This window comes from Crocodylus porosus, unplaced genomic scaffold, assembly GCF_001723895.1.
Source record: "Crocodylus porosus isolate Cpor-Errol unplaced genomic scaffold, CroPor_comp1, whole genome shotgun sequence".
In the NCBI taxonomy this organism is placed as follows: domain Eukaryota; kingdom Metazoa; phylum Chordata; order Crocodylia; family Crocodylidae; genus Crocodylus; species Crocodylus porosus.
Genome location: NW_017728886.1, coordinates 17,852,321 through 17,878,318, shown reverse-complemented (window position 1 = coordinate 17,878,318; position 25,998 = coordinate 17,852,321). Strand labels below are relative to the sequence as shown.

Below are 25,998 nucleotides of genomic sequence, written 5' to 3'. Positions count from 1 at the left end.
ATTTTCATAACATTAAACTTAGAGCCAAGTAGAACATATTTATGTTGTTTTAACTGGGGAGAACTGGGTTTTGATGGTTCACTCTTCCTCAGTGATCCCCACTGTATACTAACTTTTCTAAATGAGAGGATTTTGTTAGCAAATCTTTGGAGGAGACAAGGCTAGGGTTCTTTCCACTTAACAACCAATTATTCTGTTTTGAAGCTCTCGAATTGCAGGAGAAATCCAGATTTTAAATGTAGGAAAAAATGGAATTGTAGATAGTAGCAAACAGCATTTTGCTTGTGTTCCCACAAATGGAGGTAAATTTGTTGAGCTTGATTTGTATTTGCATATGTAGTACACCTGTGGATCAGTTTCTTCAAACTCCTGATGTACATTGTTGCTAGTTTATACAACCTTGTTGTGAGTCATGATATCAAGTGTTTTTTCCTTAAAGGTCAAGCTGCTGCAGTTGTATTACTTAGGCTTTTCAAGTACTTACCTAAAAAAAGGTAAATTTGTAGGCTTCATTGGACCACAGAAAAGTATGGAAGTGTAAACTACAACGGAAATAAAAAAGGACCCAGTAATTATTTTTAAACACTTCATGAATTTTTGGGGGGCCCAGTTCATGGTTTCTAAACACACTTGTTTGGGAGTACAGTGTGATAAATGTGCAGCACATGCATTTATGAGAAAGATCTGTCCCCACAAGAGAGTGCTTTTATCCTTCTGTATGGCATTCTTCAAGCCTTTAAGTTTCTACTAAAGAGAATTTAGTTTTACAGGCTTAATTTGCAGGCAGATCTTAGCCCCATTTGCAATTCTGAGTGGACCAGTTGGTAGGACACACACATACACGTAACCCCCGGACATGCACTAAGTGCTGAAAATTCCAGATGCTGGGTATTGAGCTCTTATTGAAAAGCCTTATGAGAGTGGTTTGTGGCGATCTCAAAACTTGGCTTTGTGACTGGGGTATATTTTTACACTTGCATATATTTTGGGACATAAACTTCCTGAACTGAAGTAACTCTGATACTTAATTGCTGTTTTAATATGGTGCTGAATCTACATATTTTATAATGTGCTAAATTTTAAGCAGCAATGTAATATGCAAATACACCCTACTCTAAAAAGGCTTCATCTTCCCTCATTCAAAATACACCTATTTTTAGCTGCTGCTGTGGCAACTTCCTGAAGACTATGAAGTTGAGAGACTGACTTTGTTGATATTAATATTTTTATTAAAGGGTGCATATACTCCAGTGCTCCCAGAATTGTCTTGTTTCACAGATGCTGGGTCAGGTCCCAAGCTGTCTTCCTGAGTTTAGGTGGGCACAGTGAATGCCTACAATACCACCAAGCTGTCTGATGCAACAAGCTTCAGAGTAGAAAAATGGTCATCTCTGCATTTTTGCATCTTTTGCTGGAACCAGTTTCTTTTGATGAGTGATTATTTTACTGCTCCAGATATTTAAAGCATTGCATGTCAGGGTTAGTAGACCAAGAATGAAAGAGCTCTGTAGTACTGATTTGTGTTCATTTAGCAATTAGATTATGCAAGGCTTGATCTTATTCTACCCTACAAGCAGGTTAATCTGTATGAAAAATGTGTAAGTATCCATTCTTTCTCCATTGTCAACTAATTTTGCCAACAGACCTGTACTTACTGCTTTTAGAGGAACAGAAATCTCTAATGACCTTTAATTGTTAGAGTAATGGCAAATTTGAACCCCCATTTCACTTTATGTGCCTTAAATTGTTAGGCCATAATATTTAATTACATCTTCACATGAAAGATAGTGTGCTAAACATTCATTTTCCACTAACAACATTGTCTATAGTGTCCTAAAACAACTTAAGTTTGTTTGTCTAAGGTTAGTCATCTATAGCTGTCTCTTCTGTTGCTCTACTAAAATGTTGACACCTCATTTTTTACTTTTTTTAACCTTTAATGGTATAATGGTTAATTTGTAAGGTTTCTGTATTTGACATTGTTTTTCTTTTTATTTTACTCCCTGCTTTTTGCATTTTCCTCTCTTTTTTTTCCCCCCACCCTCCATCCCCATTGTTTATTATTATTTTTGTCTTGTGTTACCTTCTTTCCTTCTCTCCCTCATCCCTGCTATTCCTGCTGCTATAGCCTCACAGGCTGGGGAAGCTGGCCGAGCAGGTAGGGGATTTTCACGTTCCCTAAATACCCACCTATCAGCTTCCAACAGTGGGACAGACTAGACATTGAGTTTGGAGATTTTCAGATCCTTTGTGTGAGATGATAAAATAATGAGTCCAGTATAGCTTTATCTAGATATCAACTTTATTGACTATCAGCAGCCTGAATTGACTGTTTTGTTCACACTGAGGATAACAAATACCAAATAACTGTCTTCTAATTTTCAAATTCAGCTCTTTTTGATTATTTTATAAACCAACTCAGGTCTATTTTTTTTTTTTTTTTTTTTAATTCTTAGGGCAAAAGAAGTTTTGGGGGGTTTTTTTTCAGATGAATCTATACTTCAATTAAGTTCTCCACTCAGCACTAGTCTGTTACACTGCTGAGTTTATTAGTAAACTGATAATCACGTCATTAATGGCTAGATAGGATGTTCTATCTTGTGTACTACAAGCTAAATAGGCTAACATGCATGTGCAGCTGTGTTACTCTTTCTGTCTCGGTGGTGGGTTACTGATCAGTGTTTGTAGAGTAAATATTAATAGCTAGTAACAAATCTTTCCCCCTTTTTGGCATGGAACTTGTCTACCCATGGAACTTGATAGCAGTGTTCGGTGCTGAATAAATTATGGAATTACCAGTAAACATAGTAGTAGGAAAATAGGGTAGCAAATTGGTTCTATTTCTTCTAGCTCTAAATATTTCCATTATTAGGAATTTCATTGGATTATTTATTTAAAATAAGCTAGAAAACATTGTCACTTGGAACATGACATACACCAAGTAGAAAATCTATGCAATTACCTGATGTAGGAGTTCTTGCAAGTACTGTATGGTTTTCGATGCATGAAGCTGCTGAGAACAGACTTTCCAAAGTTCTAGTATTCCAAAACAAAGTTGTGCTGTTTTTTAGCTTTCTTCTTGGCTGCAGGGTGTAGGGTATAGTGGAAAAAAAAGCATGTGATCCTAGTCCTAGAAATCTAGGTTGTATATTGTGATGAGTTTAAGCACTTGGATAAAGGAAAACCATTGTAGGGCACAAAATTGCAGTGCAACACTGGGCAGAAAGACCAATTAACAAAGCTGCATCAGCTCCTTTCTTTTTGAAATGAAACCAAAAAAAGGAGCCCACTTTTACCTGAGCAAATACAATGGCATTAACACATTACAAGTATGTAGTGGGAGGATTAAGAGGAACAGAATAATTGCTTTTAGATCTTCAATCCATACTGGTTCATGTCACGTGCGCTACCTTTAATAACTTTTAGCTTCAACTATGTGCTCTGTTGCATGCGTTGATGAATCTCAGCAAATCATGCTTTACATTCCTGTCCCCAAGCTTCTGCCATTAAACTCTCCTCAGCAACTCCAGCATTCTTTTATATGGCAAAACATTTAACGTATTTGTATTTATCAATCTGCTAAATATTCAGTTGTTTGAAATCCAGTAATGCTTGTCTTGATATTTGGTTGTTGGGCAGCCTTTTGAAGTTCTTATAATCCATAAGGTAACAACTGTTACAGGGGTAGGTATGTTTGTAATTGTTCACCTTTTATATTGCAAGGCTGAGGGGGTTCCCCCCCAGTAAGTTAAAATATGTGTGATCATTTTATTAGCCTAATTAGCACACATTTTCTATTCCTGAACTGCAAATTAACTTTTTGTCTAGTTATCAGGTTCTAACTGGGTAATATTGTTGTTTACAGGGGACATCTGGACCAGATCCAACTACTGTGTATGTAGATATGAGGGCACTGAGACATGACAGGTATGAGCTACATTATTCTCAGTTTTATAATATGCAGATTAGACAGAGGGCATTGCAGGAAAACATTACAAATACACTTGTCACCCTGTGAAAGAGTGGTATTCTGTCTTAGATCTAATTATCACTGGCTATTGCCAACCCCCTGAAAAAGGAGTGAATAAATTAACAAATAGTGTAACTAGGGTTTCTAAAACAGCATGATGATAAATGTATTGCTTTAAGCGTCTCTAGTTTTCTTTTGTCCAAACATACTTTACATTTGATTAAGCAGTACATATAAGTATTCTACCTATCCTCCCAAAACAGGATTTTCCCAGCTTTTTCACTCCAGTCAGGCTTGGTTCATTTTACCTTGGGTCAAATCCAGCTGACTAGAGATTGATAACTAATTGGGTAGCCATTTTTTACATTCGGTCTAATGCTTTCACTCAGCTGAGTAGTATAAACTACAGGCATACCTCGGAGATATTGCGGGTTCGGTTCCAGACCACTGCAATAAAGCGAATATCGCAATAAAGCAAGTCACACAAATTTTTTGGTTTCCCAGTGCATACAAAAGTTATGTTTACACTATACTGTAGTCTATTAAGTGTGCAATGGCATTATGTCGGTGGAGCAGTCAGAACACACACAACATTTATCAATTAAGTTCGCCATTTTATATGGGCGCGGTTCGTGGCGCCCCAAAACAATTACAATAGTAACATCAAAGATCACTGATCACAGATCACCATAACAAATATAATAATAATGAAAAGTTTGAAATATTGTGAGAGTTACCAAAATGTGACATAGAGACACCAAGTGAGCAAATGCTGTTGGAAAAATGACGCCAGTAGACTTGCTCAACGCAAGGTTGCCACAAACCTTCAATTTGTAAAAAAAAAAAAAAAAATATCTGCGAAGCGCAATAAAGCGAAGCGCAATAAAACGAGGTATGCCTGTATATGTTGGAACACAGGGCTGGCAGGGAGCTCGGGAGTCATTAAACCTTGTCCCTGCCATTGTAGACAACCACAGCGTATATAATCCCATTCATACATTTATCCAGTTCTATCTTAAAACTTGTTAGGTTTTTTCCCCTGTGAGTCCACACAAAGGATATGAATTAAATCTTTACCAGCTGGAAAATGCTTTGACACGTTCTGTATGGGGAAGAGTTTTCAATTTAAAATGGAATTTCAATTTTTCCAATTTAAAATAAAAGTTTTGGGGGAGCGCAAGCCCTCTTTAAGAAAATTATCTGTGTAATTAAAACCAGATTTTCCAGTCAAAAGGTAAATGTGAATATTTTTTTAACCCTTTTCACCAATTCTGCTTTTTTCTTTGAAAAAAATTAACAGGAACATATCCAAATAGTCTCTTCCTTTCTTTCCTAGTGGGGCAATAGTGGAGAGGTCTTTTCTCTGGCTTGTAAACAGTGTGAACTCTGGGGGTATGAACAATGCATCTCAGGCCCCTGCCATACATTACACTTCACCCGCACTTAACCAGGAACCTTGATTGTGTGGATCAGGCATCAGATCCCATTGTGCCTTAAGCTGCACATGTATTCTGTGCAGAGCCTTTAAAGGTTGGGTTGCCCAGTTACCCAATGACTATGCAGTAGCATGCAAACCTCGGCTGCTGGGACATGTGAGCTGGTTCTTTTGCGCTGTGGGGTACTTAACTCTCCCTGAGTGCTTGTCTAATGCACTTCACCACAAATGGCAACTGTAAGGCATAACTCAATTGTTTGAGACTGCTTTATTCCTAATTCATTCATAAAGCATACAACAATCATGATCTTGCATTTTGCGTTAAGCAAAGAGATTGTGAAATTTCCATCAGTGAAAGATTTTAAGTGTAGGTTAGGCAACACTTGTCTAGGATGGTTTAGGCAGGGATGATCCTGGAGTAGGGAGTTAGACTCAGTGACCACCTTCCAGCCCTATTTTCTGTAGTCTAATCTGCCCTATATCTGTACTGAATGCCTTAATGAGAGGTTGGTATATTCTTCAGTGAGAGGCAGAGCACTGGAGCAGAGCAGACATGGCTTCAGTTCTTAAATAACCTCTTTGATCCTACTTGAGCTTTGTCTACAAAACACTTCCAGGAAGTGGAGTGAATATTCTGATGGCCAATTCAGGCTGAGCTCCATGCTATTGCTGTTGTAATATGAACTGAATTGACTAGTTTTGCAGGCCTGTGTATCTCTATACAATTCAGCGGTACATTTGAATACAGTGTAGACATATCCATGGATAGCATTGTTCAGGTGCAGGAGAGAGATTTCATTGTGTGACTGTTTTGGAGAGGTGAGTGGGAGAAGAGCTGAGTAAAAGGTGTGGAAATCAAAACTAATTCTTTCTTATTAGTGGTGGAATGGGAACAAAGTTGGATAATTGTTATTAGTTTGAAAGTGTATTGATTCTTGTTACAAGTTGCATGTACTGTAACTACACTAACAATTCACCTTTTTCAGCCTAGTAAGGAAAAGTAAATCCCATTAGAAAGAGCAGGGTGTGCATTGTATTAATCGATTTTCGGTATCTGATTATGTAGAACATGAAGAGAGATCAGCAGAGTTGGCTTCCTAGATTTCGATAATGTAATTCTTAATGTGATGGATTAAAGTCTTGGCTCATTTACCTAATACTACTGATTTTGAAATTAGATGCATGGGTCATAAAGTGGAGGAGAAAATAACTTATTTGACAATATCCTTTCATATTTGCTGCTTGTAACTAGTTTAGTGGAACTGAATGTCACTGTTATTTATGTGTACCCCAAATTAAAAGATTGATGTGCATAGCACAGCATAGCAGCAGCCTGAGCCCACCTTTGAATTCTTTTTTACTTCATCTGATCCCAGAAGAAGTGGAAGAACACTGCACTCTGAATTGGGCATTTGTGCTGCTTTTATGTTACCTAAAGTAACTTTTCCTGGATCTGCCATTTAGAATAAAGATGTTATTTAAAATGCTTTTAATGCTTCTCATGCCTATTTTATGATTGCTAAACAGTTACGCAGTTACAGATTTAGTAAGTAGTCAGTGAAGTAATTAAGATGACTTGAAAAGTATCTTGGGATCACTGTTTTGGGGGATTAGGGGGCTATCTTTAACGTTGTCAGAACCTGACTCCACAAGTTATATATACCCTTGTTTCTCATTGTTTGCCAGTACTTTCTAAAGCCACAATCCATTGTTTTAGGTTTGATACCCTATTTGCCTTGGCATTGCATCTACTTGTAAGTTGTTCTTGTTGCTTTTGTTTTTGACCTAATGACTAATAGATACTGGCTTAAACTATTTATGTTTTTTAAAACCAAAGCAATTATTCGTTTTCCACAAATAAAGAAAATAGCAGATTTTGTCTTACACATGTGCTGGAAGATTAAGTGAGACTTGTCTGCCTTCTTCAATAGTAATGAGGCAAAAAGTATAACCCTTTGCTTATAGTTGCTGTCTTGACACAACATAACTCGATTTCCCATTTTTGGATCTCTCCATTAAACTTCAGCTCTGTGTGAAAGAAATACAGATTTGGGGTATGTATAATCATTCAGCCTAGTTACAGTATCTCCAAAAGATTACCTGTTTTCAGTAGACTTAGGAGTGGCTTATCTCCCTGTTCCCTGCAAAAATTGCACAAAAACATGTTTCTATAGATCACCATTTTCAATACAATGGGATCCCCTTAAAACTCATCGTAGCACTGAGGCCATTCACACAAAGAAAAGTGGTAGTAGTTGAATTCTGCTCTCAGGGCTTCTGCCAAAAGCCAAACAGTCTGATCACAACATTACCCCTTCAGGTTCCAAATGCACATTGATTGTGGCGTGGTATATGTGACTTGAGAGGAACCAAAGAACTTGACTTCATCCAAACAGCAGGAGTCTGCCATCTAGCCACAGTGAATCTGTATCTTATTGGCACAGGGGTACCATGTTTAGGAATCTTCTTGGGAGACAGATTCCACCGAGGAAGCTTAAAAAAACATCATATTTGAACCATGAAACTATTCAGTACAGGCATCATTCATAAACCCAGTATTGAGAGCAGTACTACAGGTCCTGAGCCTGATAGCATGACAATACTTTGTTATTCCAACACCACCCAACTGCTTCTCTGCACTTTAAAGAGATCAGCATAGATATGAGCATCTCTGTCTTTCATGCTCCCTTTCCTTTCCCTAAAAAAGTTGATGGCTGAAGAAAGTTAGCACCTATGTATTCACTTTTATATTTTTTTAACTGGCAACAAAAGTAGGGGCCTTCCAGTTCAAAAATAAACTCTAGCATTCATATATGTTAATATAATGCAGTGGTTCTTAACCTTGTTAGACTCAAGGCACCCTTTATTAGAATCAAAACACCCTTTGGAAAAATACCAGCTCTTAGTTTTTTCACTACAGAAAAATTAATGGAGCAATTCTTCTGTTGCAAAGTACTTAGAAAGACTACAACAGATCAGAATATGTTTAACACTATGGATTCCTTGCCGACGGTGTGAAATTTCTGGGATTACTTTGTGCATTTTGTTCAAACACCTAACAGTGCTAATGTTTGGAATCCCATGGCACTGTTGAAAGGTTCTTGCAGCACCCAGGGAGCTGCAGCACCCTACACTGATCTAATGAAACAAGACAGATGTAGCATACCACTGTAGGCAGATAGAACCATGTGTTCTTTTTGTAGCATACAGTGCAGCATTCACTCATGGCAGAGATGAATAGGAGATGGATAGAAGCATTGCATATAATGTAACATAAAGGAGGTCGATCCATTTGACTTGACCATCAGTGATGGAAACCAACCTCCTTTCAATGACATAGTTTCAGGGACATCTATTCACAACAGCCAAAAATAAAGATTCAGATGTCTTCAGTTCAGGATGGGTACAATGACCCTGTAGAGATGGATATTCTGTCTTCATGGTTGACTGATTTTCAGACATTGAACTTCTAAACCTAGACTTCTAGGAAAACAACACTGACGTACACTGGTATAAACAGTCCTTTGGAAGCATGGCATAAAAATGAGGATAGCAAATATAGCCTGTTACATCTTCCATAAGAACTTTTTACTGCAGATTTCCTACTGTTTCCAATTAGCCACATAGCTGGTTTAGAAATAGCTTTCTAATTCCAGAAAAAAGCCTTTCATATTTCAAAAATTGTTCCTCCAATGTGATAATGAAAATTTAAAATGTTCAGAAGTCTTCTGTAACAGATGATCTCATTTTCAGAGGTCTTCCATAACAGGCATGCTTTGTATTAGCCTTTTAATCTAATTGTATTCAATCTTTAAATACAATTTTATATTTTATATTAATATTTTAATAAAATATACAATTTTATGAACTTCTGAAAAAGTCTCAGAAACTTTGAAACCTTTTCCCCATTTTCTTTCAGCCAAATTCATTCAAGCAGTTTTTGGTTGTAGCTGTATTGGCTTATGGAGTAGGCAGGCAAGGTTCTTTGGGGTAGATATGATCTCTTTTATCAGCTGGTCTAATAAAAGATATTACATGTATCCAAAGAACCTTGCCTGACAAATTAATTGAAATGTTCTTTTTCTAAAAATGTTTTCATTTCCTACAAAAAGGTATCACTGGAAAGTTCTCGACTAGTTCCAGTTATGAGGCATAAGTATCTGTAGACCTGTTGAATTTTTAGCAGCTTTTACCATCAATGAACTGTCACGCATATCCTAGAAAGATAATATGCCCCAATATTTTCATCTACATAAGATTCTGTCCATGGCCAAAAGGCAATATGGAAGAAGCTCCAATGCAGCCTTGATCTAAGCTTCCTCCTCTTTTTTCTTTGGGAGGGTGGGGAGGGGTTGTTTTTTCAAATGGATTAAAGATTCATGAAAATAATTGAGGTGCTTGAGTTCGTTCTATCTAAAATATGCATATACTTCAAAAGAACGTCAAAATTATTCTGTATCTAGATAGGTCATTTGGTTAACTTCTGTGGCTAATTTTGGGTGCTTATGGAATATAACATAAGACCTTGTTACGCTGTAATTTTGGGTGGCCCCTGGAGCTCTTAACCCCTGTATTGTCTGCACTTTAACACCTGAAACTAGTTTTAAACACATTACACGGGTCAAAGCTATGCCACTCCAAGGCAGGATTATCTCTGATCTGTGTTACCCAGCATGTGTTACACTAAGGTGTGACCACTCTAAGCTAAGCCCCAGTGGCCCAGCTCGAGCTCACTGCCCCCCTTCCCTCCCAGCTTACTTGTTTGTGGTTGCCTGTGCCATCTGTCCCAGGGGAGCAGGGAAAGGTTAACCTCAGCTGCCACTGACCCTGGATGAGGGGGCAGGAGGCAAGTCCAGAATGGTGGGGGGGAGATATGCTTATCTTTCAGTTCTCTTGAACAAGTGACAACTCCAAACCTGAGCTAGCACAAATACTGATCAACATTTGTGCGGCTTACAGTGTAAGGTGTAACATTACAGAGGCAGGCAATTATTTCAGGTGGAGGGCTGCTTACTGAGTTTTGGCAAGCCATTGAGGGCCGTGTGACAGGCAGCCAAGGGCAGCTAAATATTCATTTTCTTAACTTTTTAAGGGTCCCACGGGGCAGATAGAATGGCCTGGTGGGCCACACCCCGCCCGCAGGCCACATTTTGCTCACCCCTGTGTAACAAGGTCCATAGACTGCAGATAGTCTCAGTGTCACAAATAACATGTAAACTTGTTTGTACATGTAGGAATTTATTCATTTTTGTTTCCTTTTTTTTTTTTTTTTGCATAGATTAAAAAAAGGAAAATACCATGTTCTTAGAGGATTATAATCTTGGCTATGCTAAGCTTTTGTAAAATTTGTAGTAAACTATTTGCTGTAATCATTCCTCCCACCTATTCTGATTATACCTAGAACCTGGCCAAGAAGCAGTCCTTAAATGGTTCATTGAACTGACCATACCTGTTCATCTGGTATTTATTAAGTACAAAATTCTACAAGAATACAGGTTCCCAACCAATATAAATAAAGCTCTCCTCATTTTCCTTCAATTAAAGGATAACTTTGCTGGATAGAAGGCAGGCTTCCTTACCTCTCTGTTCCCTACTTCTCCCCCCAGTTTTAATTTTGAATCCCAGATTCCCTTCTTCCCACTGCAAATTCTCACATGAAAAAACCCTGTTGTTGTGTCTTTGTTTAGCTAAATGTGGAATAGAATAAATTCTCACATCAGCCTGTCAATAATCATAGCTGCTCACACTTTCATGGTGATAAAATGTATTAGTGTGCTTCTGGCTTCATACTGTATGTGTTCAGAGTAGGACCCCTGAATAAATACAGAAATAAAATAAGGGACCACCTTGACCAGCCAGGAGTTTGGTAGATTGCTCCTTTGAATTTGATGCTAAACTTGTGTCTTGTTTTGGAGGCCTGCAGCATCCAAATAATTTTGAATTTCAGAAGATTTAAGGAAGACATTGTCTCCTTGACAAAGAAAATTTATAATTATGAAAATTCTAAATCTTACATTGAGCAATAAGCAAAGTATGAAACTGCAGTGTTTTGAAGAGACTCGGAAATTGTTACTTTTTATAGATCTGTTACAAACATACCCTAACATTTGCAAAATGTAAAATTCAAGCTCTATCAAAAATAATTGGCCAAACCTTTAGATTTATTAAAACATTCAAGTATCTCAGCCTTCACTCGGAAAAATATAGCTTTCTATCCTTGCTATCAAATCTTTAGATTGCTCCTCCAAGTTATAGTTAATTTTTCAGTATATACAGTTAGTTTACAGTAAACATAAAATCTATAGGAAGTTTCTTGCCAGTTCTAGAACACTTTGAAACTATCCGCCCAGAAAACTAAAACGACATTAGTCTTACAGATTCATAGATTGTAAGACTGGAAGGTACCTCGGAAGATCATCAGGTTCAGCCCCCTGCACCAAGTGGGAAGGATAACGGGGGGTCAGGTGACCCCAGCAAGGAGACTGTCCAGTCTCCTCTTGAAGATTTCCAGGGTAGGTGATTGCACCACCTCTAAAGGGAGTTTATTCCAGTCTGGATACCCTGACTGTGAAGAAGCTTTTCCTAATGTTGAGCCTAAATCTGTCTTCCAGGAGTTTGTGGCCATTACTCCTGGTTTTCCCCTTGGGTGCCCTGCTGAACAGTTGCTCACTGAGCCCTTGATGTACTCCCCTAGTGTAGCAGTAAGCTGCTACCAGGTCCCCTCTCAGCCTTCTTTTCCTCCAGCTGAAGAGTCCCAGGTCCCTCAGCCTTTCCTTGTATGGCTTGCCATGTAAGACTGATCATACGGATGACTCTTCTTTGGACTCTCTCAAGCTTGTCCGTGTCCTTGTTAAAGTGTGGTGTCCAGAACTGGATGCAGTACTACAGCTGCAGTCTGTTGTCCAATACCACCAGAAGAAGACAAAGTATTAGATTTGTAGGACTAGATGTGTTGTCATTCTGAATCCACTTATTTGAAAGTGTGGTTTTTGTGTAAAAGTTGAAAAATTTCTCTTCTGTTAATAAAATAATTGTCTCAAGTCTTTCATATTAGAGTTTATTAATCTTTTCTTTGTTTCCTTTTCATTCATTTTCAATTTTACCCCATACAGAGATTAGAAAATAATAAGGCAGGTTGACAGGTTTTTTGAAGCTGATTTCTCTGCTCTTTTCAAGATCAAGCCTTCCATTTCTAGCAACTGTACTCACATCTCGGACATTATCCAGTGAACTGTAGGAGCACCCTAAGAATGAGCAAAGAAAAGGACAAAATCTGTTGTAAACCATACACTTAGAGGCTCCATTTTGTATGGAAACTTTGTTTTCCTCATGTTAAGAACATACTGAAGTAATACCAGAAAAGGAGCCTCTTAGGGAAAGAAAAAAACAAGAAACATTTGTGTAAACCAGTCAACACAGAGCATGTTTGTTTTTCCAGCCTTTTGACAGGGTTACAGGACAGTTTAATCTCTAATCTAAAGAAAAACACCTGTTTTTCAGGACTAAAAGCAAAATTATTTAAAGAATAGTTTTATGGTTCTCTAGTTTAAAACTTGGTCCAAGTTTCAGTTTTTTTCTACAGAGTTAGTCATAGATTAAGATAAAATACCAACTGGAGGTCCTGGTATGTCTAATACAGTATACTACATTTGTCTTCATTGTGATTACTTTTACTTTCCACCCGTTTTTTATTTCTCCTTTTCCATAAGATAGCGTGCCCTCACTGCAGAATCACAACAGCCATTCACCCCAAGTTTCCAGTTCTTTTCCATGAATAATTTAGCAATGGGTGTTATGCTAGTGGTTTCCCCTGAGGCAATGCAGTGCAACGTATTCAGGCTGCTCCAGCCTCCATTTACTGACAGTGTTGCTAGTTTTTGGTATGTGGCAGGATTTGCATGGGAGGGAGATTTCTAAGCAACTATAAAAGATTCCTACATTTCTTTTCAAACACTCACCATTTTAAGAATATTACAGATACCCCAATTTCTTAAATAGCAATTCAATTCATGATAAAAAACAACAACTGTAGTTATAGATCCCAGAAGCACCCAAAAATGGCTGTCCTGGTTCTCTCAGACAATAGCTCATTGTAATGGAAACTCTCTGGAAGACTAGGCTAATCTCTTCCAAAAAGTTTCTTACAAAGACCGTGTACTCTGTACAGTGCCCGATATGGAATGTGGGGGTCCCTGCATTGCTATGGTTTTCTTCAGAAATTTAGCTTTCATTAACTTACAATAAACTCTGCATTTTAGATGAACACGCACAGTGTCTTGATCTGCACATTTGATCTATTTGCAGTTTCTGAAAGTTGTGGTAAGATGGTGAAGAAGAGTGACAGTGACTTCACAAATCAGACTTTAAGGAAGGTCTTAATGTATTAATGTTCTACTGGGAAAGTATTGTCAAAGTGCCTTGGTTTTTATTAAAGGCAAATCAAGCACGTTCCAATATATGCGAAGCTACCAAAAACACCAGTATTTGTTTTTTATGACAGTCATCTATATTTTGAACGTTGTTTTTCTTAGCCATACCCTTGAAGGTTAAAGATTAATAAACACTGATATACCACACGTTTAAAAAAACAACACACTGAAACAAAACAACACCCACTGTATTTGTATTACAGTGTTACTTAAAAACCACAACCAATTTCAGGGGTGGCCACCCTATAGCACATGTGCCACAAGCGGCATGGGCAGATCAGAGAGAGAACAGGCAGCACAAAGCGGGTCAGGAGCCAGAAAGCGGAGCAGTAGATGAGGCAGGGTACATGAGGAAAACAGTGGAAAGCAGAACAGGAAATTGGGCAGGGAGCACAGAGTACTGTGCAAAAAGCAGAGCAGCAAATCAGGGGGATTGGAGTGCCTCTCAGGGGCAGTGCAAAGCTAATTTGTGGCATGCCTGCCAAAAAAGTTGGCCCCCCACTGACCAAGACCATGATAGGTACTGTAAAAGCAAACTGCCGTAAAAAGTTTATATTCTAAATAGAAAAGCTGGAGATTAGGAGACAGGAGAATTAACCCTGCTCTGCAAAAAGGAATTTGAGGAGCCAAGAAAAGAAATGGCGTACCTGAGTCCACACAGCAGTGCTGCAGCAGAGCCAGGAAAAGGACCAAAATCTTCTCCACTTCAGTTTCAGCGACAACGGTTTGTGTATTATGGCATCTGGATGATGTGGGCTTGCAAATGATGAAAAGTAATGTTGCTTCAGTCTTCATTTTAAGGCTGAAATGTGCAGATAAAACACACACTATTTGATATATTTTGTAGGTATGTTGGGTAAAATTGCTTTATACTTCTTTATTATTATTCCTGAATTTTCTGTGCCTCTTATTTCCGGTATTTTCTGTGCTTCTTTATCTTCTTGTAGTCTCTGAAAACCTGTTTAACTTTTCCAGTTTCACTGTAATCAGTAATGATCCAGATCTGAGTCTTTGATAGAACTTCTCGTGAGTTTGTGAAATTTCTTCTAGAAATATTCCCCTGGTAGTTTTATGTTTTATGTCATATGGATAGGGACCTACCCATTTTGTGGATTTTATGACATCTGGCATTGCCTGCACAATCCAGGCAATGCCTGTGAAATCCACAGAATCTGCAAAATCGGCAGGGTGGGACGACACAAAAATGACCAAGCACTGCAGCAGCTCATCGGGGTGGGGAAGAGGGGGAGGAGGGAGCTTCCCATTTAATGGGCTGCCAGCAGGATGGCTGCCCCCCTGCCTCTTGCCACAGATTGGTTGCGATGGCCACTTGTTATGTGGCCCTGCCCCTCTGCCAATCAGCAGCAAGAGGCAGTGCTCCATGATGGACTGCCCTCATAGCCAATCAGCAGTGAAGGAACAGACCACATGACAGGCAGGCCCTGAAGCCAATCAGCAGCAATGAGAGGGGGCCACTGGGCCCCCTCAGTCAATCGTAGGCGTGGGGGGCCTGCTGTGCTCCATCTGTGAAATGGCTGCCCAAACCCATGTTCTGCTTGTGAAATCAGGACAGCAGGCCTAATTAGAATTAGGTAGGTCCCTACATATTGAGGTTTCAAGAGCTGCTCATATTTGCTGGCTCATGTTGCTGATAATTCCTCAGTCACTTATTCCTCATTTCCCCTTCCAGTCTTGTTTTTCTGTACCCATTATCTGAACTATTCCTGCAGTGCAGGGTTGCAGGTGACCAAACGTGATCTGGGGAAAGTCTTCCTTCCACTCTGGAAATTCCCACTTCTCTAAATTTTTCAAACTATTTCTTAGCAGTTGTTATTGACCTTTCACTGTGGAAGGAAAAGCATCTTTCACTTTTTCCTTCTTAGGTAGCCTTGGGTTAATGGATTTGTATGGTATCAAAACAGAAATAGGGAGATTTAAACACCTTGATATTTAAGGAATGTTGTTTGGATTATCAGTCCATGAAAGTATCAGTATTACAATGGTTAGTTTCAATTTGGCGTAAGAGAAATTGTCAAGCCTGTAATTCTCACGGTTGGAGGGAGGAGGCAGTTCTTTCATTGTAGCTACAGCTGGATGGAGTAAGGCAAACAACATACACATGCTGGGGAATATAAAGGAAGAGAATGAAACAAATACATTGTCTAATATATAAACACTATATATATTTCTAAAATATCAGTTTTGTAACTGCATCATATACTGCTTAGCTTCCTGTAAGCTTTGTTGCAGAAAGATTTTTGCACATATCCTCTTCAGTTAATGAGGATATACCATACATAAGTGATTATATTCAAGAAATCACAAACGTTAGGAGGAACAAAGCACGTGGGACCACTGATCTGAAAGCAGGTTTAACAAGTAGAAAGAACAAGAATCATTTAGGGCCTTGAAGGGTAGGCCAAGAAGTTGGAACTTAACATTATGGAAATGCAGTGCCTCAAAACACAAGCCCTATCAGTATTATAGGAACGTAGAACTGGAAGGGACGTCACAAGGTCATCTAGTCCAGCCCTCTGCTCAAGGCAGGATCAACCCTGACTAAACCATCCCAGCCAAGTGACTGTCTAACCTGTGCTTGAAAACTTCCAAGGATGGAGATTCCACAGCTTCTCTAGGTTGCCTTTTCTGATGTCTGGCCATTTTAGTTAGAAAGTTCCTTTTTATCTTCGACCTAAATTTTCCCTGCTGCAGCTTGAAGCCATTGCTCTTAATCCTGTCCCTACAACCACAGAGAAGAGCCCACCTCCATCCTCTCTATAATCACCCTTCAGGTATCTGAAGACTCTTATAACATCTCCCCCTCACTCTTCTCTCTTCCAGACTAAATAACCCTTGTTCTTTCAGACTTTCCTTGCAAGTCACAGTCAAGGACTGAGTAAATTTAGGCCTTTTATCTGAGCTGTTTTTGAATGAGGGGAAGCACAAACAATGAAGAGCAACTCTTTAATGTTGTATACCAGGGATGGGCAACATCTGGCCCATGGGTTGGATCGGGCCCACTGTGGACTCCATTTCCCAGCAGCCCCTGCCCACGTCTCTGTGGCTGGTTTCCATGGAGACCCCAGGGGTGGCAGGGCCATGACAGCACGGGGGCCAAGGTTTCCATGGAGCCTGGCCCCAGCAGCACTGGCTAGGTGTGCAGCTGGGTAGGGCCTGGGATCTTGTGGTGGTGACACCATGGTCTAGAGCCAGGGCAAAGCTGTGATCCAGAGCTGGGCAGGGGCATGCAGGCAGTAGATTGCGGCTCTGCCCTGGGTCTGGACCACACTGTCACCTCTGCAAGATCCCAGCCCTAGCCCTGGAGCAGCTCCATACCCAGCCCCATACCTTGCCAGTGCTGTTGGGGCTGGTCTTCATGGAAACCCTGGCCCCAGGCTGCCACAGTGCTGCTGCTCCTGAGTTCTCTGCAGAAACAGAGTACAGTGGCTTGGGCAAGGGCTGCTGGCAAATGAAGTCTGGCCACCAGCCAGATCCGCCATTTTGCCCACCCCTGTTGTATACAGAGGTGCAACGAGGCATAATAAGCTAGAAGGCAGAAAAAAAGGAATATTATTTTATGCCAAATATCATACGTAAAACTTTCTGAGAATTAAATATATTAGACTAAGGAACAGTCTTTAAGTGAAGTGGAAGAAGCCCAGTCATTGCAGACATTTTAAACAAGATTAGACAAAGCATAAGAAATTTACTTCATGGAATACTTTTTCTTTGATTGGGAGATAGGGGGGAAAAGACTATAGGGCTAACTAAGTCTATTTCAGAATAATATTATCTAAAGGCTGTCTCCATGTAATTACAGAGTAGTGTAGGAATGCTTTTCCCACTAGCGGTAGAGCATCAGTGATTAGTAGTAACTACACCAAGCACCCAAGACCTTTAGTTTAGTTCAGCACAATACTTAACAGCTTCTCTGACAAATTCTCTGCGTCTGTGATTGAAATTGGTGGGGATACTAGCAAGCTACAAAATGCATCTTGGTAGATTTTTCATCACTGACACCATGGGCAAATCTAGGATTTTGAAAAGTGAGGTGCACATAGTAAAGTGCATCATAACATATAACACAAAACATTTTTCTCCAGGTAAAAAGAAATTAGAAGCTTTACTAATATGCTTGGGGCCTAGATTTAAATTTTTCAGTTTAAGTTTGATGCAGAAACAAGTGTCATTCCATCCTGCGGGCCATGAGATACGAGCTACATTACCGGGAGCAGCTAACATTCAGCAGAATTGCAGGATAAAGCTTGATTAGTAGACCATCAAGACCACTGAACAGAAGAGAGGGTCAGTAACACATGTGGAATGAAGAGTTTAGAACGGGGAAGGCAATCCACAGCATGGGTGCCAGAGCATGGCACATGAAGGCATTTTGGTTGGCACATGGGCCTTGAGGCAGGACAACAGGGAAGGGTCTGGGGCTGCACTGCTATAACAAGGATTGAGCCTCTTGTGCTCCTGGCATGCCAGTGTCTTACAAGTTCTGGTTGTGTGTATTTTTGGCACTCTTCCCTTTGGCACTTTTTGGCATTGCCCACCCCTGGTTTAGAAAGAATTATGTATATTTTAATGAGCCATGAAGTTAATTAACTCCCTCACTGCTGCCTGAATAAAAATGCTGCTTCCACTTCCAGGCAATTGTCTTTAAATTTGGGGTGAAGCAGAAATCAAAGTGGGGTGTGACTGCACCAGTGCAGTCCCCTTGGATCCAGCCCTGGCTGAGAGACCTGTAGGGGAAAAGGAGACTAGAAATGAGGATGGGAAGGGAGGGAAGGAAGAAGTTATATAATGGTAACTACTTTCCTGTTTCACGGTCGAAAAGCAGGGCTATAATGTCATGCTTGCTCATTTCATTCTCCAAATTGATCTTCCTACTGTGTGATTACAAGTGTAAGTGAGAAAAAAAAATCTGTATTTTAAAATGTATCCGTACTACAGCCCCCTTTCAAGATCTTTTATTTTAACTTGGAATATATAGGCAGCTCCCTGAATTTGAACTAGAAATTCAAACCCATCAAGAGCTTTAGAGTTGTTCTTTAATAGGTTAATTATAAAGACCAAGTCTGTTTCTTTGACAGTACCTGCCAGTAGAAATTAAGTTTTAAAGAAATGACACTATTTCCAGATAGAATCACTGTGAGGCCTAATTACTTGTGGCTGTGCTGCCACATTAACCTTTCCTGCTACTTCATAAATATTATGAATATTTATGATATTTCATAAATATCTTGGGAGTATAAATATTTGGAGAGAGAACTACCCTGGTTATTATAAACTGAAAAGAGATGAGTTCATCTGCTCATATAGTAACTGATTCTTCCATTGATGAGCTGTTGTAGAAACATTAGTTTGAGAAGTGTAACCCAGACTGTGCTGTACAAGGGCTGCTCATGTTACTAAACCTATTTGCCGTGCTGTGATAATAATGATAGTGCCTGAAGAAAGAGAGAGTAAACAACTTTTTAGACACTTCTGTGCCATGTGTTGTAGTGGAATAATTGAAATCTCTTATCCTTTTTAAATCATGGTGTTAATTTGGAGTGAGGAAGAACTAACATGAACCTGTGGCTATTGTAACTTAAAATATATAACAAAATAATTTGTAAATGCTGAGCACTTCGTTTTGGGGGGGCTTTCTGTTTGGTTGATTGTTTTTTAATGCCACTAATAGTGAGGTCTCTTCCTTGAATTTTATACTTTTACCATAGGTGAAAAAAAAATATGGAAAATCGGGGCCCCGATACTGTAAACATTTGAGAACAGATGCTTGACTTCATGCAACTGAATTTTCATGTGAAGTAAATAGGACTACTTGTGCCCTTAAAATGATGCATGTGCCTGAGAACTTGCTACATCAGAAGCTAAAGAATCAAAACTGTTTCAGTATTAGCATCGAAAAGATTGTTTTAGACTTTAAACACTTAGTCAATAATTATAGTGTACTTCCACAGATCAACATTCATAAAAATACTGACCTAAAATTGTCTTTAGCAGTTTATAGCTATAAAATTGGAAGAAAGTAAACTGGCAACATGAAATAAAAGGTTTTAATTAATCTAAGTTTGAAATTGAGAAAGAAAAAAACCATCCAGCAGGATTTTAACAGAATCAGAAACTGAAAAAACTTTCAGGATTCTGATATGCTCAGTAAACTCAGATGTGAGGGCAAGAAATTAAAAAAAAAAAAGTTGAATTAAAAGAATCAGATAGGAAGAATAGGAACAAAATGGAAGACAAGAATTATTAAAGTAAAGAAGTAAGAGGGGCAGCCATAGGAAGGCTTTACAAAAATCATAGAATCATAGAAAATGAGGGCTGGAAGGGACCTCGGGAGGTCATCTAGTCCAACCCCCTGCTCAACGCAGGACCATCCCCGACTAGATCACCCCAGCCAAGCCTTTTTCTAGCCAAGTTTTGAAAACCTTCAAGGACAGAGCTTCCACCACCTCTCTGGGTAACCAGTTCCAGTGTTTTACTACCCTCCTGGTGAGAAAATTCTTCCCAATATCTAACCTAGACTTCCCTTGCTGCAGCTTGAGACCGTTGCTCCTTGTTCTCTCATCTGCCACCACTGCGAACGGTCCAGCTCCATCTTCTTTCAAACCTCCTTTCAGGTAGTTGAAGGCTGCTATTAAGTCCTCTCTGTTTCCTCTTCTCTAGACTAAATAAGCCAAGTTCCCTCAGTCTTTCCTCAGAAATCATATCCCCAAGCCCCCTCACTGCACTGTCACCCTCCACTGCACTTTCTGCAATTTGTCCAAATCCTTTCTGTAGTGGGGGCCCAAAACTGAATACAGTACTCTAGATGTGGCCTCACCAGTGCTGAATAAAGGGGAGTAATTGCTTCAAGTGATCTACTGGCAACATACCTACCAATGCAGGTAAGTATGCCATTAGCCTTCTTGGCAACAAGGGCACACTGCTGGCCCATATGCAGCTTATTGTCTACTGTACCCCCCTAGGTCCTTTTCTGCAGAGCTGCTGCCCAGCCAGTCAGCCCCCAGCCTGTACTGGTGCATGGGATTGTTCTTTCCCAAGCGCAGGACTTTGTGCTTGTCCTTATTGAACCTCATGAGATTTCTTTTGGCCCAGTCCTCCAATTTGTTTAGGTCACTCTGAATCCTAGCCCTACCTCCAGCATATCTACTACCTTGCCTCAGCTTGGTGTCATCTGCAAACTTGCTGAGGGTGCACTCTATGCTGGCTTTCAGGTTATTGATCGAGACATTGAAAAAAACGGGTCCCAGGAGCGACCCCTGGGGCGCTCCACTTGATACTGGCTGCCAACTAGACATTGAGCCATTGATTAGTACTCTGAGCCCAATGCTCCAGCCAGTTTCTGTCCACTTTACAGTCCATTTATCCAACCCGTACTTCCTTAGCTTGCTTGGGAGAATGCTGTGGGAGACCGTATCATGTAAACGTTCTGGGGAAAGCAATGAGATGGAAACTTGTCATTGGTGGGTGTCTGTAGGCTCTTTGATATGATACCCTCAGGTTCCTGGCTTATGTATCTAGCTGTACTGAAGAAAATGGAGAGCTTTGTTGGGTCTGAATGAATTCAAGTTAGCATAGCTACATGAGCTTCATCCCAGGGTCCTGAAGGGACTGGCAGAGGAGATCTCAGAGCCCTCGGCCATGATCTTCATGAAGTTGTGGGAGACAGGCCAGGTACCAGAGGACTGGAAAACGGCCAACGTAGTGCCCCTCTGAAAAATCTTCATTCTAAAAAAATGCAACACAAAACTGGGGAGGATTGTGAACACATTGGAGAATTCAAGTGCAATTCAGAAGGATCTTAACAGATTGGAAAGTTGGGCTAGAGCTAACAGGATGTAGTTCAATGCAGACAAATGCAAGGTGCTACACCTAAGGAGAAATATTCAAAAATACAAATACAAAATGGGGGACATCTGGCTGGATGGCAGCTCTGTGGAAAAAGACTTGGGAGTCTTGGTAGACCACAGACTTAATATGAGTCTGTAGTGTGATGCCGTTGCACAAAAGGCAAATGCAGTTTTGGGCTGCGTCAATAGAAGCATTAGGTGAAAGGCATGGGAGGTGATAGTGCCACTTGGCACTTGTTAGGCCTCATCTGGAGTACTGTGTGCAGTTCTGGGCTCCACATTTTAAAAGAGGATATAAAGAAGTTAGAGGGGTTCAGAGGAAGAAACAAAGATGACTAAAGGGTTGAATGGCAAGTCATGGGAATAGAGGTTGAAGAAGCCAGGCATGTTCGGCTTGCAGAAAAGGTGTTTAAGAGGGGACATGATAGCAGCCTTCAAATACTTGAAGGGCTGCCATAAAGAAGAGGGAAAGCACCTTTTCTCTCTTGCTGCAGAGGAGAGGATGTAGACCAATGGCTTGAAGTTGCAGCAGTGTAAATTTAGATTGGATCGGGGAAAACCTCTTCACTGTGAGAATAGTGAGGCAGTGGAATAGGCGGACTGGGGAAGTTGTGGACTCCCCAGCTCTGGAGGTGTTCAAGAAGAGGTTGCACGGCTGCTGGCCAGGGATGATCTAGGGGTAGCAATGCTTATTTTTTACCATGGATATTTCCCATGCTTTTAGGCTTTGTTGGTTGCTCGTGCTCCTCTCCCTTTTTTCTGCTATACGTGTCAGGGTGTTTTTAAACCTCTCCAGAGGCATTGGGTGCTGGCTACAGCTAAGGCAGGGGACTTGAAATGGGGTGTGCTTATTCTCCTGCTAGGAGCAAAGCTGGAGGTTCCTGGCTAGAGGGTCTTGCCCCTCCACTCAAGGTCAGACTGATTGCTGTATTTGGAATCAAGAAGGAATTGTACCCCATGGTGACATTGGTGTGGACTGCGGGGGGGGCGGGGTTGCCTTCCACTGTAGTGGGGGTGTCTGGCCTTCTACCTGGGACCTCTTGAGTGTATATTGACAACATTTTATAAAAACAAGATATTGGCTGCTGTGGATCCCCTATTTTACCTGTGGCAGGTTAGGCTGTTAGGTCTTCATTGTCAGGGTTGAGGATGATCTTTTGCAGAGTTTAGATTATAATTGTACAGGATGGTTTTTCATAGGGGTGATCCTGCTTCAGGCTGGGGCTTGGACTAGATGACCTCTGGAGGTCCCTTCCAGCCCCACTTCTCTGGGAATCTGTGACTCAGACTGCTCCAGGATCAGCATAGGAATGGAAAGCAACTATGAAGTTGATTGAATGCAGCCAATATTGAGCATGACTGTAAAATACATGGCTCCTATTGGGAAAACATGCTGATGGAAATCTATCGCATGAATAGGTTAATGCAGCCCATCTGAATATGATATAATGCCCATTGTGCTGAGTCCCCCTCAGTGCTGATTCTTTTTCAACTCTGTCTGTCAGCCTGTTGCATGTGATTATTGTGGCCCCATCTTCCATGAGGTGGAGCTGGACCAGGCAGCCCTGCACCTCATCTGCATATAAACGGTTAGATGATCCCAGGACTTGTGACAAGAGTTCCTATTGTGAGTGGGAGGCAAAATAACACATAGATCTTGTGTTGGTGGGTATCTGGAGTACACACACCTACAGAGCAGTGCTGAGATGGGGGGGTCACCATGGCTTGAAATGCTGTTGACTCTTTTGGGGCCCGGTCCAGTAAATAATGAGCCTGTTGGCTTTGGACTACAATTATATATCATTTGCACTATGTATATGTAAGGTTTTTTGGCCTCTTATGGATTAAGATTGAGTATAGGGAGTATCTGAAGTCCTGGACTAAAGAGTCTGGGATGTAGGATGCCTGCCTGTAGTGTCTGGGAGCATCCAAACCTCAAGATGTCCAGGCTTGGGCTTGCATATAGAATGCCTGCCAGTGGATTTGGGAGTACCTGAAGTCCCAGGATGATAGGTCTGGGATGGAGGATGCTTGCTGATTGTAGCACCGTATGTCGTGTTTAGAACAATTGAGTTCTGCTTGTTCAATCAGCATGGTTTCTGGAACAATTAGTTCTGCTCAGTCGATATGATTTGGCTAATTTGACCTGGAGTACAAAATATATTAAAAAAAAATGTGTAAGTAAGTACAAAAGTGCTGCTTAAAAGTGTGTTTATGAAGTATCTGTGCTAAAAATTTCAGCAGTTTCAAAAAAGGTAAAATGTATCAATTCTGGATGAACTAAGTCTATGTATAGCTGTAGGAATTTGCCTTTATGAAAATTACTACAGGCATGTTTATTTCCAAGTAATTTTCAAACTTGCCCTTCACTTCCACATGCTCAGGAAGATCAGAGTCTGACAGTAAAGGGAGGGGGAAGGGGCTGCAGGGGGAAGAAGTTGGGGGGACAAGGGTGCCACCTGACCCTCCCAGATTTATTTTCCTTGCTGTAGTAGTGGGAGGGGGAACAAATTCAAGACAAATCTGGAATAATTAGATTCTATACCTGGAAATATAATAGCAAATTTATAAATTCAGGTAAATGTAACAGTTTTAAGTGGGCTGGGAATGTAATGACATTTCACTGAGGCATATGTTAATGACATGGAGGAAATGGAGATGAGTAACATCTCTAAGTGATTAGATAAACCTGATATATACCTCTCTTGCCTGCAGAAAATATTTTTAATAGAATTACCAAAAACACTAATAGACACGGATTTTTGGGGGTTACATTTTTTTCTGTTGGATGAACTGCACAGTTACAATAGACTTAAGACCAATTTTCATATACAGCACATTCTATTTTAAGGTCTTCAGGGTTTTCTTGCCTCCCACACCATTCTTGGATCATCAGAGATACATTATCACTTCAACACTACTAAAAATGTTAAAGTCATTTATTTTTAAGAACATTTTACCTTCCTGGTCACTTTACACGATGCTCTTACGGGTATAGATTGCTGTAATTTTAAAATGACCTCTTTTATTTGGTAACTATAATGTATCCAGAGTTTGTAAACAATTATATAGGGAGGAGTTTCTGACCATTAAAAGGGCTATTGAGAATTCCAACTTTCATTTATAGTCAGCATGCTAGCCATAAAAAATGTCCATATAATGCACATGCTCTGGGGTTGTGGGGGGATGTTTTAATTAGAGCAGCACTCGGGAGCTGCACCCCCACTGCCACTTTGAAATGCAAGGACTCTGAATACACAAGGTGCTGCAGGACACTGGATTCATCAAATCTGCTCCAACGGATTCTAATCAGAAAGTGTGTAAAAGTGCCCAATGTGTCCAAAGAAAACATTCAGTTTTAATTTAGGAAAAAAATATAATGCTGTGGCCATATCCTCATTCTTTCACCTTTTACTATAAGGTAGAAGGTAGAAGAATTCAAAGGAAATCTACATTCAGTAATAGAAGTAGTATCAAGCAGCAATTAAGGAACAATCAGAATAAGGTCTTTAACAAGGTTCACCAGGGGATGGAGACAAAAGCCCAGAGCCTGGAGACCTGGATAAAAATATAGTAAGAGAAAGCAATAATGGAAAACTTAGCAATGTTCTCAGGGACAGGATAAGGGAGACTGTTAGATACCTGAAATGTTTATACACTAATGCAAGAAGTATGGGGAACAAACGAGAGGAATTGGTGGTCCTAGTTAACCACCATTAACAAGCTAAATTAGGAATTATGATGTAATTGAGATTACAGAGATGTGGTGGGATAGTTCACAGTCATAGATGGTAATAGCTTGTTCAGGAAGGATCGGCAAGAGGAAAAAAGGAGGAAGTGTTGTCCTATATATAAAAGCAATGTACACTTGTTCAGAGATGCAGTACTAAGTGGAAGGTAGGCCTTTTGAAAGCTTCTGGGTAAGGTCAGAGAAGAGAGCAGCAGAGGAGATGTTATGGTGGGTCTTTGCTACAGGCCTCCAAATCAAGAGGAGGTGGTGGATGAGGCCTTCTTTAAGTAAGTGACATTTCCAAATCTTTGGATATGGTTCTCATGGGGGGCTTTAATTATCACGACATTTGCTGGGAGGGAAGCACAGCAGTACACAAGCAGTCTAGGAAATTCCTGGAGTGTGCTGGGAATATTTTTTTTGACTCATAGACATTAGGGCTGGAAGGGACCTTGGAAGATCACTGAGTCCAGCCCCCCACCCAAAGTCAGCTGGGGTCATAGGATCCCAGCAAGATAAGCATCCAATTTGCTCTTGAAGGTGTTCAATGTAGGTGCTTGAACCACCTC

At 40.3% G+C, this 25,998-nt stretch overlaps 1 protein-coding gene across 1 annotated transcript in view; it reads left to right on the top strand.

The window, feature by feature from the left end:
* The window catches only part of DIP2C (disco interacting protein 2 homolog C), a 209,614-nt gene that overhangs the window by 159,332 nt on the left and 24,284 nt on the right, over window positions 1-25,998 (top strand). The window contains exon 32 of the mRNA XM_019530709.1: window positions 3,866-3,927. Within this exon, the coding sequence (XP_019386254.1) occupies window positions 3,866-3,927 (62 nt within the window). The remainder of the gene's footprint in view (window positions 1-3,865; window positions 3,928-25,998) is intronic.